This window comes from Cibotium barometz, chromosome 47 (genome assembly GCF_041138505.1).
Source record: "Cibotium barometz isolate CiBa-2024 chromosome 47, ASM4113850v1, whole genome shotgun sequence".
NCBI classification, from domain to species: Eukaryota; Viridiplantae; Streptophyta; class Polypodiopsida; order Cyatheales; family Cibotiaceae; genus Cibotium; species Cibotium barometz.
This window is the reverse complement of record NC_141092.1, coordinates 5,168,428-5,184,070: the sequence shown is the minus strand read 5'-3', so window position 1 is coordinate 5,184,070 and position 15,643 is coordinate 5,168,428. Positions and strand designations below refer to the sequence as shown.

At 40.9% G+C, this 15,643-nt stretch overlaps 1 protein-coding gene across 1 annotated transcript; it reads left to right on the top strand.

Moving 5' to 3' along the window:
• The first annotated feature begins 1,935 nt into the window (after nt 1–1,935).
• LOC147611292 (aspartic proteinase nepenthesin-2-like) lies at nt 1,936–3,531 on the top strand. Its single transcript, XM_086784857.1, has one exon. It carries the CDS (start codon nt 1,936–1,938, stop codon nt 3,529–3,531), a length of 1,596 nt encoding a protein of 531 aa, XP_086640983.1.
• The last annotated feature ends 12,112 nt before the right edge of the window (nt 3,532–15,643 follow it).

Below are 15,643 nucleotides of genomic sequence, written 5' to 3'. Positions count from 1 at the left end.
AAGTAATAAAGTCGAACACATGTGCACACATTTTTGCACAAATATGGAAATCAAATCCATAAACATGCATAGTAATGAAACCAACCACACACATACACACCCTCTTTACACCACCCATGCACCCCACATTAACCCCCTAGAGGAAACATCTCTTTCCCTATTTCCCAAATATGTCATCCTTACCTTGCCCCCTTGTCCCTTTTATGCAATCACTAGAACTTGTGTGCATTGCCATGTGTCTTCTTTGTGTGGTTCTTGTGGTGTTCATGAAAAAGCCCAAAAATTGAGTGTCATGGTGTTGTGAGCAGATTTGGTGATTCTCACAAGCTTCTAGTAAGTACATCTCTAAATAAGGGGTAAATGGCGGGCATAAGCATGGTTCATGGTACAACCCATCACCTAGAGGTCGTCCATAGGAGATCATGGTGGGTGTAAGCTTGGTTCATGGTATGGCTCATCGCCTAGATATCATGTGATTACTGTGTAGTTCTTTTCAATATTTATAGACTTCTAGTTTCTCTAGATGGGGGGACCATGGTGGGCCTAATCATGTTCTATCGTATGGACAATCACCTAGAAGTTTCATAATTATTTGGCCTATGAAAGGGTATCTCTATCAAAGATTCCATGCATTGCTTGGAACTTTTCTCAGCCTCCTTTTCTCACTGCTAAAATTTCTTCCTTTCTTAAATGGCTCCTACTATGGACCAAAACAAAGGGCTCTAATTACCGACCAAAACAACTAGATTCACTCTCGGTGAAGTGCATTCATCATTGCATTTCTCCCTCATAACTCTCCATGTGTGACTATGCAAAATAGTGTTTTCAATTCCCCTACAAAGTGGTTTTCTTGTTACATTTCCTTAACCCCCTACGAGCAACATTTTCCCCTCTTTGAGCACCCTTTTTCTCTTTTTTTCTAATCTGAAACAATTTTCCTTTTTAAATCCTTTTCGCATACCTTAATGGCCTTAATTGTACTCTTTTTTATAGATTGGCCTCTTTACATCTCCTATTGTTTCTAAATTAACACACACATAGGATTTCCCTAAATAAATACACGGGGAGGTTGAGAAAGTTGCCCACTCAATTTTAAATTCAATTTTGGCGGGAAACTTTGAAATTCAAACTTCTAGCCATTTGAAGAATAAGAAGGTATCGAAAGTCAAAGAAACTTAACATTTTAACAAAAAGTCATTAAAATCATAATATGGTAGCTTAAAGGGCCCCTATAGACCTCAACCTTTCCCTAATAGTGGAGGAGAAAGGAGAAGGACATTAGAGGCGGCACCAATGACCTGGCAAGGTGCGTGGTGGCCAGCTCCATGGGCACGTGCACCGCCACATTGGCATCGCTCACCCACACCACCACGTTGCCCCTCGCCGACCTCTTCACGTGCCCCTGCAGCCATTTGTGCTGGTTGGCCCTCACCATCATCGCCTCCCCATGCTCCCACGCATCGTCTGGGCCTCTACTTGGCATTGCTTACCTACATACTTTCCTTGCTAGGAAATCCGCTTCGACATACAGTTTGGATGATCTTCTCCGATTGCCCTCATGTTCTCTTCTCATGTCATAGAGCAACCTCTCAACTTCTCTCCAAGTAACTGAAACAGCATCAGTCGAAAGGTCGCCTTCCATTCTTGATATATCATGGAGGCGGTTTATGAAAGGTCAATGACCCCATACGCCCAGTGCCGAGTGCCGATGCCCCCTATTGCCACATAGCAGTAGGGGGATTTTTTCATCTTATTTTTTAGAAATCCGGGATGTCTCTTTTCTCTTCTCTCCTTGTCCCAAAGTTGTCAAGGGATAATATGTAATATATACTTGAAAAGTTATTGACCCCTTGTGAAGACATAAGGGTATACTAGTATGTATTTTAATTATATATAATCAATTAATTGATTAATTAACTAATATATCCACGTGCCATGTGGGGAAATGCAGGTAAGGTCGGGGGGACGACGGACGTCGGTGGGTTATTTGATACCATAAAAGGGAGCATAGCGGAGTTCTATAGAATACGTTTTATCTTTCTCGCTGTGCGGATGGTGATGAGCAAGAAACCGGCTTGGGCCAGAGCTGCAGCCGCGGCTCTGATAACGCTGGTAGTGATCATATGCTCTTCTTTGGACGCTGGTGGATTGATTCCGCACGTGGATGCGGAGGCAGTGATATGGGCTAATTCTAAGTACATGACCGTTAACGCATCCCGAACGGCCCACGACAATGTGCAGGGCGCCGCACACTTTATCATGGCGGATTTGTGGCACAGGAACTCTCCATTGTCCCCATGGCTTGTAGAGGGGGCAACGCCAATGGAGGAATTAGCGGCGGCAATGAAGAGGAATGCCGCCCGCGTGCACGCCCTGAGCAAACGCCGGCGTATAAAGCAGGCTGATCCGCAAGTAGGTGCTGTGCTCGCTGCTGTGGATAGTGACGGTCCTAATAAGAACCCGCAAGGAGTTGTGGCGCGGGAGGCGAATGGAGAGTATTTCATGACGATGGAGCTGGGCACGCCCCGCAAGACCAACTATTTCTTTGTAGATACTGGCAGCGACCTCACCTGGGTGCAGTGCCAACCCTGCACCAACTGCCTCGTGACAGGCACGGCAGAGATCTTCGATCCGACGCAATCATCGTCGTTCATCTGGATCCCATGCTCCTCCAATTTCTGCAACCTCCCCGATTACCCAACAAGCTGCACACTCCACGGGCGCTGCGAATTCCACCAGCCTTACACGGACACCGGTTTCAACGACGTTCATGGCGAGATAGCGGGGGAGATATTCTTTCTAGACGACACCAACATCTACGGGGTGCTGTTCGGATGCGCGCACGACAACGACGACCCGGTAACGGAAGATACCAGCGGTGGCCTGCTGGCTCTCGGCGCGGGTCCCTTCTCCCTAGCCTCCCAGGTCCAAAAGGCCGTCTTCTTCTGCCTGCCCTCGAGATCGGGTGATATTCAGCCAGGGTTCGTTGGCCTCGGCAGCAAGCCGCTGCCGCACAACACCGTTTTCACAGGGCTACTCCGCAGTCCTAATCAAATCCCCGGCTACTATGTACCTCTCACAGGCATTAGCATCAACGGCTCTCCGGTTCCGTTCACTCCCTCAGACATCATCCTACAACATGATGGTTACAGCGGTGTTATCATGGACTCCGGCACCACCTTCAGCCTTCTCCTGCCAAGAGCCTACAATGACCTCCAGAATGCCTTCCTTTTCGCCACTACCACTCTCGTCCCTGCACCTCCTACCGGCGGTCTCGATACCTGCTACAACTTTCCGAACGGCCTCGACCCGTCCTTCATCCCGACCATGGATTTGCACTTCGACGGCGGGGCCACCATCCGTTTACCTCCCGAAAACATCATGATTCAAACTGGCGTCTCGATCTACTGTCTCGGATTTGCTATCTCGCCTCTCCAAGTCAGCATTATCGGCAACATGCAGCTGGAGGGCTTCCTCGTCCTCATCGACACCATCACCTCCATCGTAGGCTTCGCGCCAGACCAATGCTAGAAGATTTTGAACTTTAGGCAAGTAGATCATCTTCCTATGGGCACAATTAACCTGGTCTTTTGCATTTCCCATGGGCACAATTAAATTGGTCTTTTCCATTTAATGAAACTTGGTCAAGGTTTTTCTCATCAGCACTTAAAATTTATGTCTAAAGCTTGGCCGTTATGAGCAGCATGATATAAGCAAAAGTGTACGGAAATGCATGGCTTTTTCCAACATTTTAACTTGGATAGTGCATACACATGTTTTTAGAGGATTATAAAACAACACTTTTATTTGTTCTACATAAACCACCCATTAGAGATGACACATCTTTTACTCCATTTTTCTATTCACATATCATTCTATCATTCTGACATCAAAGTAATTAATAATACGGTCATTCTTTTATTAAATATATTCTTATAATATTAACCCTTTTTATTTGAAATTTTAACAACACTAAAACATAATATTTATCACCAATATTTAGTCAAGTATAAAGGCCACACATGGAATGGCTACCTAGTTATGTCCTCCCTACCTATCCATCCTTGATTGCATCTTATGTTCATACTAATCCATGATGACTGTCAACCCTAGGACATCTTATGAGGAGTTAATTCATATAATATTTATATTCTCATGTTTCCCTGGAAAGTCTTAATATGCAACACTCACTAACAAGAAGCTAGCCAAGTGAAAGGTACTCACCTTTCACATGTTGGTAGCCTACCCGCCATCTCGTAGAAGAGGCAACCACATGAATGCAAGAGCTAGCACTTGAGAAGACCCACCTCCCGTTTGTCACCCCACAAGAGTTGTCTATGTAGAGCTTGGGACTCCCCGTTGTTGCAAGACCATGCTCCACCACACAAGATAATAGTTCACTCTAACTCTCACACTAGCAAGACATGGCAAGACTAAGAGGGCAAGAGGGGAGACTCTCACACAAGAACTACCAAGGTAGCAAGATGATATGGTAGAGAACTTGAGCACAAAGAGCATGAGCGCACTCTCAATCAACACTCAAGGGAATATCTCTTTTGCATTAGTTAAAGTCACTTATATACATGCCACTTCTTAGCCATGGGCGTTCACACTCATTGAAGTTGGGCACCCAACATCACTTGAAAAGTGAACTAATGAGAATTAACTAGAGATCTTTCACGAGGTGCATAGGATGATGGTCTTTATACAAGCCATGCAATTCCCATTGAGTACAACATGACATGAAAATGCGATATTAGAGCGTGTTACATGCATCTAAAGTCCCACTTTGGGTAGACATTACATTGTTTGGGTGGCCAATTGATAGCTCTTGATGTCCATGGCCACCCCTCCTTGATTGTGAGCATGCAAGCCCTTTTCTTAGCTCTTCCACAAGCTAGATGTGTCTTTTTAGCTCGTTGTTGAGGATGAATTCTTCATTTTGCATTGTGTACAAGGCATTGATAAGATGTTTTTGGTGGTGCTCGTTACCCTGGGTTAACATTCCCCTCTCCCAGTTCTAGGTCCATCATCATCGGACCTAGAGAACAATTGGTTAAGGTGCGAGCCTGAGAGGAAAGTGATTTGAGAGGTTCTTGGTGGTGAAGTTGCAAGACATGTCGCATGGCGAGGCTAGTCTGTGGTGTTATATGTCAGTGCAAATACATGTGCTTGGGAAAATACTAGTGTGCATAATGAATGTGCTTAAATGTTGAAGCACCTACCTGCTTATATGCTTTACAAAATTGAATAATAGTATGTTGTGAAAGAAAGAGTTGATGGGGAGGGTTGTTGATATCGATGATTAAGAAATCAGTCAATGTGCATAGTGTGTGGGTGTTGGTGGTGGCTAGATATATTCTTCACCCTTCTTCCAAAATAATACGGTGGCCTTTAGACGTGTCTATGTGTGAGACAAGTGACTTTGACTTAGACTCTTAGTGCGTGTCTCTCTAGCACACGCGACTTGACTTAAACTCTTATGCGTGTCTCTCCAACACATGTGACAACGACTAACCTGAAATGAGATAGTGGGAAGGACAGTTCTAGTCTTGTGAACTAGGTGAATTTGGTTGTGGTAGGAAATATTTTGGATTGTTAACAAAGTTTTGCAGGCAGCTGATGATTAAGGATAGGAGTATGTCGATGATAGGTAGGTGATGGGGTTCTCCAAAAAATGTATCTGGGTCATATTTTCAAAAGTGAATTGACAGTGCCCTAGCAAATACTGCAAATGATAGTAGTAAAGGATGATGTGATCCATGTATGGGCCTTCATTGAGGTCAAAAATGATGTAGGAGTTTTCCCATGTGGTAGGTCACCTTCTGTTGTCGATGACAATAATAAGGAGGTTAAGAAAGTGCCTTGTTGTTGCAACAAAATCTAGATATGAGATATTTTTCCATAGAAGAAGCAATCTCCGGGGTTTCACCTAAAAATATGTAGGTGTAGCACGTGACTTCATAAAGAGGGGTATATTAATTTAAAAAAGTTACATAATTATATTTACAGGAGGGATTTTAAAACCAATTTTGAAAAAAATAACGTAAGTTTATGAAGAAAAATGGATCATTTTATTCATAAAAGTATGTAAGTGTAAGGGGTTTTTTAAATACCCTTTGAATGCACATGATACATAAAATTTCTTAGAGGTGAACCCCCTGAGGAAGCAATGATAAGATGTAGGCATGAAAATATTTTAAAGATGATTGGTGGGCTGGCTGGAAGTGAGGGAAATTGTAAAGGTGGTTGGGATCTTGCTTTTGTAGATTGTAGAACTTCAAATTAGACCATCTTATTTTATCTGGCATATAAGTTGGTTCAATTCTACAGGAAAGAGGTGCAGTGGCATATAAATATGAGTAATGTGGTTTGGCTAACCACTTCATCCTCCAATCAATTGGTTCCCCATACCATCTTTCTGCTTGGGCCACTCTATCTTGGTCGATGATTTTGAACCCTCCTCTATCCTCTGGGTGGTGTTCTCGTCTCCATCTTCTATAGCATCTGTGAATAATGAAAGTTACCATCTGTATTTCTAAGAGGTCCACCAAACAAGGGTTGGAGAGATTGGCATCACATATGCTACTGTGTCACACACAATGCCTTCACTCCTAGAGGATGGCCATAATTCCATTGTCACTTGCTTACTTCGGCGTGGTGCATGAGCCAAGAGAATCCTTTGAGCATTGTCCTTTGGGAGGATTGGTTTGCTTAGAGGATTGTAAGGAATAATCTATCGTACTGCCCTCTATAGAAGATCTAGTCTTGTGTGGATTTCTCCTTTGGTGATGAAGTTTTATTTCCACGACTCAAGCTACCAAAAATATATATAGTATTGTGTTGAAGCAATCCTTTGCATCTGCAACAACATATGGCTTTGTGGCTTGTACAATCCAGCTTAGTTTTTGCTAATGGTGCATCTGGCAGGTGGTAGAACACCATGAGTGTCCATCTAAGCAGCATCATCAATTGCATCATTTTCTTTAGGGGGCATGCTTCATCATCCTGTAGTTTGTGTTGTAGATCCTTTGCTTCCTTATCCACTGGTATTTGAAGAATAGGAGAGATAAGAGTGATGAGGATAACTCAAATGATGTAACCTACTTCTGATTCTATCAAGTTTCACCCTTGCAAGACCATTCTTGTGTCTGTCACAAAAGATAAGTTTTCCATTGCACCTTTTCTACCTTTGGGATTTTTGGGGAAGTGTCCTTGGGAGACAGAGCTTTGTATTAGATGGAGAAGATGTTGTGTAATAATGTAGTGAAGATTTAAGATGCCCAACGATGGATACAGTAACCAATCCTATGAGTCAAGATAATAGTATGTAGATCATGCTACTGAGATTCCTGAAGTTCACATCCATGCTAAGTTGCTCTATAGTTTGTTTTAAGAGTACTCCGCAGCTTCCTTCAATGCTTGAGGCATAGTAAGTTCATGCATCTCCGCATTGTTTGGAATACATCCAACTTCCTAAGAAGTAAAGCCCATGCTTGGAAATGGAGAATACTAAAAAGGGTAGGCCACCACATCTCTTCATAAACTCAACTGCATAACTGAAAATTTTACGTGAGGTGATTTTTGCAGCAAAGTGGCATCCACAAATGCTGGCATGGGTTCTTATAGAATTTCAATATAATGGTCCTCATGAATGCATAGCCTTAGGGTGTCATCTTTGCCTTGTCAATACAAATTGTGAGCTAGATGCTCCCTTGATCAACCTACGAGCTTGGCCAAGAGTGAGATATTGGTAAGCAAGTGGACAAGAAATGAGATATTTCATGGCTTCAATCTGGTGTCATGCTTAAGTCAAATAGACATGCAACAAGCAAATCATCCTCCACTCTTGTGGGAAGTTCTCCATTTGAAATTTTGGATAAATGATTATCTTAAACAAGTTGGGAACCTTTCTAACTCTCATTATAAAATCAAACTCCATAATAATTAGAAAATATTGAGTGGCCCATTTTTTAGACAGAGAAAGAGTAAGAAACTTCTTAGAGGGCCCCAAAATGACCTTATACTTTCCCTAATGAAAAGTTTGATGGTCAACAAAATACATGAACTTCTTGGCTAAAAGGTAATGTCTAAACTTCTTCATTGCATATATCATGGCCAATCCTTCCCGTTTGGTGGTTGTGTAATTTTTTTCTACATCATTGAGTTTCCTCCTTACATAGCACACAGAAAAATCCACATGGTTCTCCCCTGGTTTGGCTAAGATATAGCTAATGCAAAAAATTGACGCATCAATGTGCACATGAAAAATTACTTCCCATCTTGGTGGTCTATGTATTGGAGCTAAGACAATGCCATCTTCAGCTTCTAGAATTCCTCTTCACATTCTTCTTTCCATTCAAATATAATGAGCAATCTGTATAGTGGTCGAGCAAGGTCTTCATACATGAAGATAAATCTTCGATAATATCCAAAATGTCCCATGAACCCTTGGACACCCTTGAAGAAGTTAAGGAGTCATGGAAGTTCTATGATAACCTTGATTTTACTCTCATTAGTGGATTTACCATTCTTAGAAATAATGTGCCCAAGAATTACTCTATGACGTACCATGAATTGACATTTCTTTGGGTTTAGAGAGATGTGATACAGTTGCATAGCTCAAATACGTTTTGTAGATATTCTAGGTGTTATTTCTGAGAGGAATTTACACATAGATCATCCATGAGCACTTCTAAACATTTTTCTTTGAAGGATGTAATCATCAGTCTCTTTGGAATGTTGTTGGAGCATTGGTAAGACCAAAGGCATGACTCGGCAAGAAAAAATGCCCCACCGAGTAACAAAGGCTATCTTATGGTGATCTTTAGGATCAATCATGACCTGATTACATCCTAAAAATTTGTCAAGAAAACTATAAGTTTCTTTGCATGCTAATCTCTCAAGAACATGCTCCATAAAAGGAAGTGGGAAGCTATCCTTTATTGTGGCAGTGTTGACTTTCTTAAGATCAATGCAAACCTTGAGGTTTCCATTTTTCTTTGTCACCACCACAAATGGGGAAACGTGTTCCTCTTCCATAATCTTCATTAAAACAACACAAGTATCAGCACCATTCACAAAATCTTATCAATTCACACAGAAATCAAACTCCACACACTCTATTCTTCATTAAAACAAAACCACATAGTCTCAACATCTCTGAGACTTGGTGACTCAAAGAAAATAGAAGAGAACACTATAACGTCAAGGGTACAACAATGTTTTCTAGCAACATTTATTTTGTCGATATGTTGGGGATTTTGCTCGTTGTTCCACAACAAAATAGTGTTGCCCAACAGTGAAATTTCGCTGCTAAGCAGTGCTTATAGCAGCAAATTTCCACTGTTCTCTCTGCAGCGCTTATAGCAGTGAAATTTGCTAATGATAAATGCCTATAGGAGCAAATTTTCGCTGGTATATTGTGATTTTGTTACTATGTAGCGGAATTAACAATGAGATTTCGTTGCTATTTTCGCTGCATGAAATTCCAGACTTTTGGGATGATTTTGCTGGTATACTATGATTTCGCTGCTTTTTTCTCTCACATACACAGAGAAAATGATTTAAAGTTTAAAAAACACATCCATTAGAATCCTTGGAGCCATGTTTCGCGCCCAAAAAAAAAAAGATAGTTGAAAACTTTTGAGAAGTGAAACAATGTCAAGATCATGAATCTATCCCATCTTGTAATAAATCCATATGTGTTTCTTCATCAATGTTTATATTATCTAATGGAAGCTTAATGAAAATAATGGGTTTCATATCAATATCAATATCACTATCATGATCCAATGAGTTAAGCATTGTCGTGATTGATAGGTGACTCATCATCATCTTCGGATTGATGTTCCTCGTGCTCTTGATCGGCCCCCTCCAAAGTTTTTGTCATCTTCTTCTTCCAATGATCCGATTTGAGGTAGTACTTGCACCTCATCTAGAGATTCAACCTCCACATCTTGATCTTGAAAGACATGTTTTGAACGAGGGGAGAATTGTATAACATACCACCACTTTGGATCAATGCAATCGGCATGAAACACAACCTAATATCACAAAGCAAAGGGGTTATACTTTTATTATACTACATCAAGATTTAATTTGGGATTGGTTGGGTTACTAACCTTTTGGCAGATTGAGGTAGTACAAAAGTATCTTTCTCATCATTTCAAAACTTGGTGGAATAAATTTAAAAGCCTATCCATTTGGATGTTTCTTCACAGTTGCTTGAGCACCTCTATATATCACCTTGAACCATTTGACATCAAAGATGAATACACTAAATTCTCTAAATCCAACCTCAAGAATATCTTGAATAGCTCCAAAATACTCAAGATTGTCCTCTATGACATTGGTATCATGTCTACTAGTTCAACTTTCTTGCTCAAAAGTTGCCATCACACTAGAATCAAATTTGTTTCTTTTAGAATCGACATGCTCCGTGCGAAAGTGCCTTCCCTCCAACCATATTGCATTATATGGTTTTTACTAACATTAAACAAAAGAATGACATTTAGTATAGTGAATTAAACAAGGTATATACATGACAGAGATGAAGAATGTACTTACATGAGGGTCACATCCTCTTGCATACTCATGCTCTTATCTTGTGATCATTTCTCCATTTTGTGATGTCATCGATATTGCCATATGAAACCATTCTATTTTGATCACATTTGGTAGAGGTTCCAATATGAGCGGGAATGGCAAACATCTATTTGCTCTTCTGAAAGCTCTTCTCTTATCCTTTTGTCTATTGATTACATCCTTGTATCTCCCAATCCACTTCTCCATGATGGGACTATTGAGAATGCCGAATGTATTCACCTTGTGGCGTAATGCTTCATCCAGTCTTTGTTGCCTTCCTTAAACCTGAGGCACATTAGTGATTAGTCAGACATCCTCCTCATTGCTCCACAATTGTGGCATAGAAGGATCTATGCGAGATAGATGTTTTGAGATATACACAAGAGAATCTTGCATCAACCATCCCTCTACCATGCTTGATTTTGGCCTTTCTCTTTGTCTCATAAAGTCCTTTAAGATTTTCATGAACCTTTCAAGGAAAACCATCCATCGAACATGAACAACACCACAAAACGCCGCTTCATCAACCAAATGCACAACAAGATGCAATAATTGGCTAGTGAGAATTGTTCTAGGAAAGTTGTCCTTGATAATACACACTAACTCAATAGCATTAAGATGAGCCATATCAATGGATGTAGGATCTATCTCCGTTAAGGATATGTACCAACATACATAGCAATCATGTGTACTATTTACCAATACATAACTTGTTAGTGCATGAGAATACCAAATAAGCAATATAACTTAGCTTTTCTAATGAATTGAAGAGAAGATTCACACCACCTCACCAAGCTTCCCATTTTGTAAATAGACTCTCACACCTTGTCTCCACAACCAATTATATAAATTGGAAGAATAAACTATGCATGGAAAAAAATGGAAGTTAGTATATGAGCCAATAAGCAAATATTTATATACCTGTAATATCTTGTGCTAATCATGTGTCTTGACGCCATATAATTGTTCCTCTCCTTTCTTTTTGGTCTTTGTGAAGGCACCCTTCAATGAATGCATTACACTCGGTGTACAAAAAGAGGCAATCACACTTTTAACCTTATTGTGGTCCATCTTGGTTACCCATGGTACCTTTGGTAGGACTATGTTGCCACTCTCACTTTAAATTGGCCATGCACTTTGAAGGCATCCAATGTTTTATAAGTCATCCCTTCCACCCTTTGTATCTCTTTTACTAATTAAATAATGATCCCAAATATTTGTTGCCACATTCTTGAAGATATGCATGGGATCTAAGGGATGGATTGATCTTCATGTCACACCAATATAGAAGTTGAAAAAAGATGGAGTGTCTAGACATCCCATTTGGTGGTGGATTGGGGGTGCTTCTCCATGCCTCAAACCAATCTCTACCTCTCATCACAAGTGGTGAGACATCATGTGGCACATACTTTAGGATGTGAAGGAGGAAGAAATCGATGATGTTTGTCATGCGACACCTTCTTAAGTATAGAGCATGTTTCCAAAACAAGTGATGGTCCACAAATTGGACATGCATGATGTCCGGAGGTTGACAAACCTATTTTAAAATGAAGATGATTGAGATAGAGATATAAACTTAAAGTTTAAAGGTTAAAGCCTTATGCATATAAGATTCAAGTAGGTACCTCAGCACTCTGAAAACCCAAGATAGTCAAGCATCGTCCAAAGCAAAACTCCTTTCACCTCTGCCTCCTCATGCCTATTTATTGGCCTTGAAACATCATGTACTTTAATACCTCGTCATAGTGTCTCAAGCTTCTCGATCAACAAAGGCTTGAGGTACACATTCATGTTTGCCACCTTATACTTACCTTGTACAAGGAGAGCAAGCATAATATGACCTTTCTTGATTGCCACCAATGGAGGGAGGTTATAATTCACCAATACAATAGGCCAACTAGACCATGATGTGGACTTGAAGCCAAATGGGTTAATACCATTCATTCCCAAGCCAGACGTAAGTGACGGGGCTCATCTTTAAACTTTAACAAATTGATGCTCCACATGTTGCCATGCCAATGGATCATCTATAAATCCTTATGATGCCATGCCAATGGATCATCAATGATCCTTATGATGCCATCGCTTAAGCAATTAGTAGCATGCCATGTCATGAGTTCTACAATCCCCTTACATTTAAACATGTGTTGGATGCGAGGAATGATAGGGAAGTGTCTTAAAACCTTTCGGGGAACTTTAACTCCTTGCAAATCATCCCTACAAGTGGCTCTCCCCACATTGTAGACATTGTGTTACTTCTTTATCAACCCCTCTAAATAGCATACAATCGTTGGGACTTGTGTGTATATTTGTGTAATCCATACCTAGTTTAGAGAGCATTTTATGACACCCATATCATGAGTTCGGTAATAGATTTTTAGGAGGAAGAATATTCTTAAGAAGACTACATCACATAAGTCAAAATATTAGCAAGGAGAGTATATAGAACATGAAACATTTTCTATTTGAGCGATTAGAATGAGGCGGTCTTACCGAAGAAGACTTGTGACACACTTGCATCACTCTATCCATAAGTTGTTTGCAACTGCCAGGTGTCCTCAAAATAGCCCTAATTCTCCTTACACCAAGAGTAACCACAAATGGAATGCCAAGCTCCTTATCAAGGCTCTGCTTAGATCCACTAGAGTCATCATCCACACATGAGTGACCTATTGACAGATCAGGCACAAAGGGTTGATCTACCTTTTCCTTCCCTTTCCATAAAACATGTGTACCTGCATCATTCCTCAACCTGTGACCATGGGCTAACATTGGATCCACTGCTCGTCGAGGACTCGCGAGGTCCACTCAGCACCTCTAATTGCTACTCTACGTGTGGTGCAACATCAGCACTTCTTACATCTACATCTTCTTTTGCCTTCACTATTGGTGCATACTAGCTACTCATCTCATCAAAGACAACATCTCTGCCTACTTGCATCTCACGAGTGGTAGGGTTATAGCATCTATAACCTTTTTGCTCCTCCATAGCATAACCAATGAAGATGCATTTCTGTACCTTTGGATCCAACTTTGTGCTCACTTCATCAGGAATCAGAAACATGTACATATGCAATACACCCAAACACTTTCAAGTGAGACACATCCGGTCTTATGCCTGTAAACTTCCATTCAGGAGTCATACCATGAACAGCTGCAATGGGTGTCCTATTCATAATGTACACAATAGTTGCTACTGCTTCTGCCCAAAAATAATGTGGCATATTCTTTTCAGCCATCAAGGCATGTGCCACTTCTGCAATGTGCCTATTTTTCCTTTCTGCAACACCATTCTATTGCGGAGTGTTCTTGCACGTAAATCGCCTCCTCTTAATTCCTTGCTTTCTTAGGAAATTGTTGCTCATTGGAAAAATATTCTCCCCCACCATTTGATCTTAGGCATTTTATTTGCATGCTTTTTTCCTTCTCAACCAAGGCTTTAAATCTCTAAAAGTGAGCAAACACCTCACTTTTCTCCTTCATGAAATAAACCCACACTTTCCTAATGTGGTCATCAATGAATGTAACATAGTATCTGTAACCTGGAATTGTTGTAGTCTTGGTTGGTGGTCCCCATACATCTGAATGTATGACATCCAATGGCCTTGCATTGACATGCTTTTCATGTGGGAAAGCATGTTTGGCATGTTTACTAAGTTGGCATGCTTCACATACCTTATGCATACCGTCAACCTTAAACTTTGGCAAGCCTGCAATAATATTCTAGGCCTGCATAGACTTCAGTCTCGCTGTACATTCACATGTTTAATGCGCTTGTGCCATATGTCAATATCTGCAATGACACTTGTTCCATGCACAAACATGGCTACCTTTATCTCAGGCATGTTCACATCCAAAGTAAACATCATGCCATTTCTGTTACCCTTTGCAACCAAGCGACACTTATTTTTGAAGTCTTACAAAACATCCTTGAGGATTAAACCTCACTTGCACACCCTGCTCAACCATCTGTCCACCAACAAAAACCAGGTTCTTTGTAATATTCGAAACATGAAGTACATCAGCCAAGTACTTCATGCCATCTTGCATAGATAATGACACTTTACCAACATGCTCAATGGGATGCGCAGTATCATCACCTGTTTCTACATAACCTGGTTTTTCCATTTTTTGCATATCTCTAAACCACTCAACTGGTCATGTGGTTAGAAGCACCAGAATCCACACACCATATATCTTGAGATCCTGACACATCCCCTGTTATGGAACTAAGCATGTGCTGCATCACAACAGTTGCTCACTTCCATCATCACCTCCATGTTTTCTGGATGATGCATGGTTGCCTTACTTTAACTTTCCACTTTTAATGTCATTCTGGTTTTTGTAGTAGTCCTTCGCCATGTGTCCTGGTTTTCCACAGTAATAGCACTCTCTATGCTATTTGCATTTTGATTTCTTTGCCAACCACCTCAGCCTCTTTGGCTCCCCCTGCCTCTTGAGTGGCTGGCCTCTTCCACGTGTGTATGATTGCTTCTGTGAATCATTGGACTATTGTTGTCCAAAGTTCTAATTTCCTTGTTGGCCACCACCTTGGCCTCGACCACGGCCTCTACCTCTGCCTCTACCTGAATTAGAGTAGAAGGCCTCTTCCAATGTGTTCTTGCTTTGTGAAAAAGTATCCTCACCTAAAGCCTTTTCTTCTATGATCAGCATAGATATCAAGTCTCGAAAGTTGGGAATATTCTCCCTAACTACAATGGAGGTCTTGAATGGCTTGTACTCTTTGCCAAGCCCATTTAGACAGACACTCACCAAAACATCATCCTCCACTGATACATTAATAGACCCAAGGGATTCAACAATCCCCTTGATCTTTAAGGCATATTCATTGATGGACAATGGACATGCTTTTATTTTCCACAGTATGCAACTCTTACTTTAACTGCAACTTCCTTGCCTTTGTGTTAGTATAGAACATCTGAACCAGATTCTGCCATGCAACTGCTTGAGTGTTTGCATCCTATATGTGTCCTATCATCATAGTGTATGTGACACTATGGACAATGGACATGCTTTTATTTTCCACAGTATGAAA

What these genes read in the sequence shown, in the direction of transcription:
- LOC147611292 (XM_086784857.1), top strand. Translation starts at nt 1,936, where the DNA reads ATGTGGGGAAATGCAGGTAAGGTCGGGGGGACGACGGACGTCGGTGGG.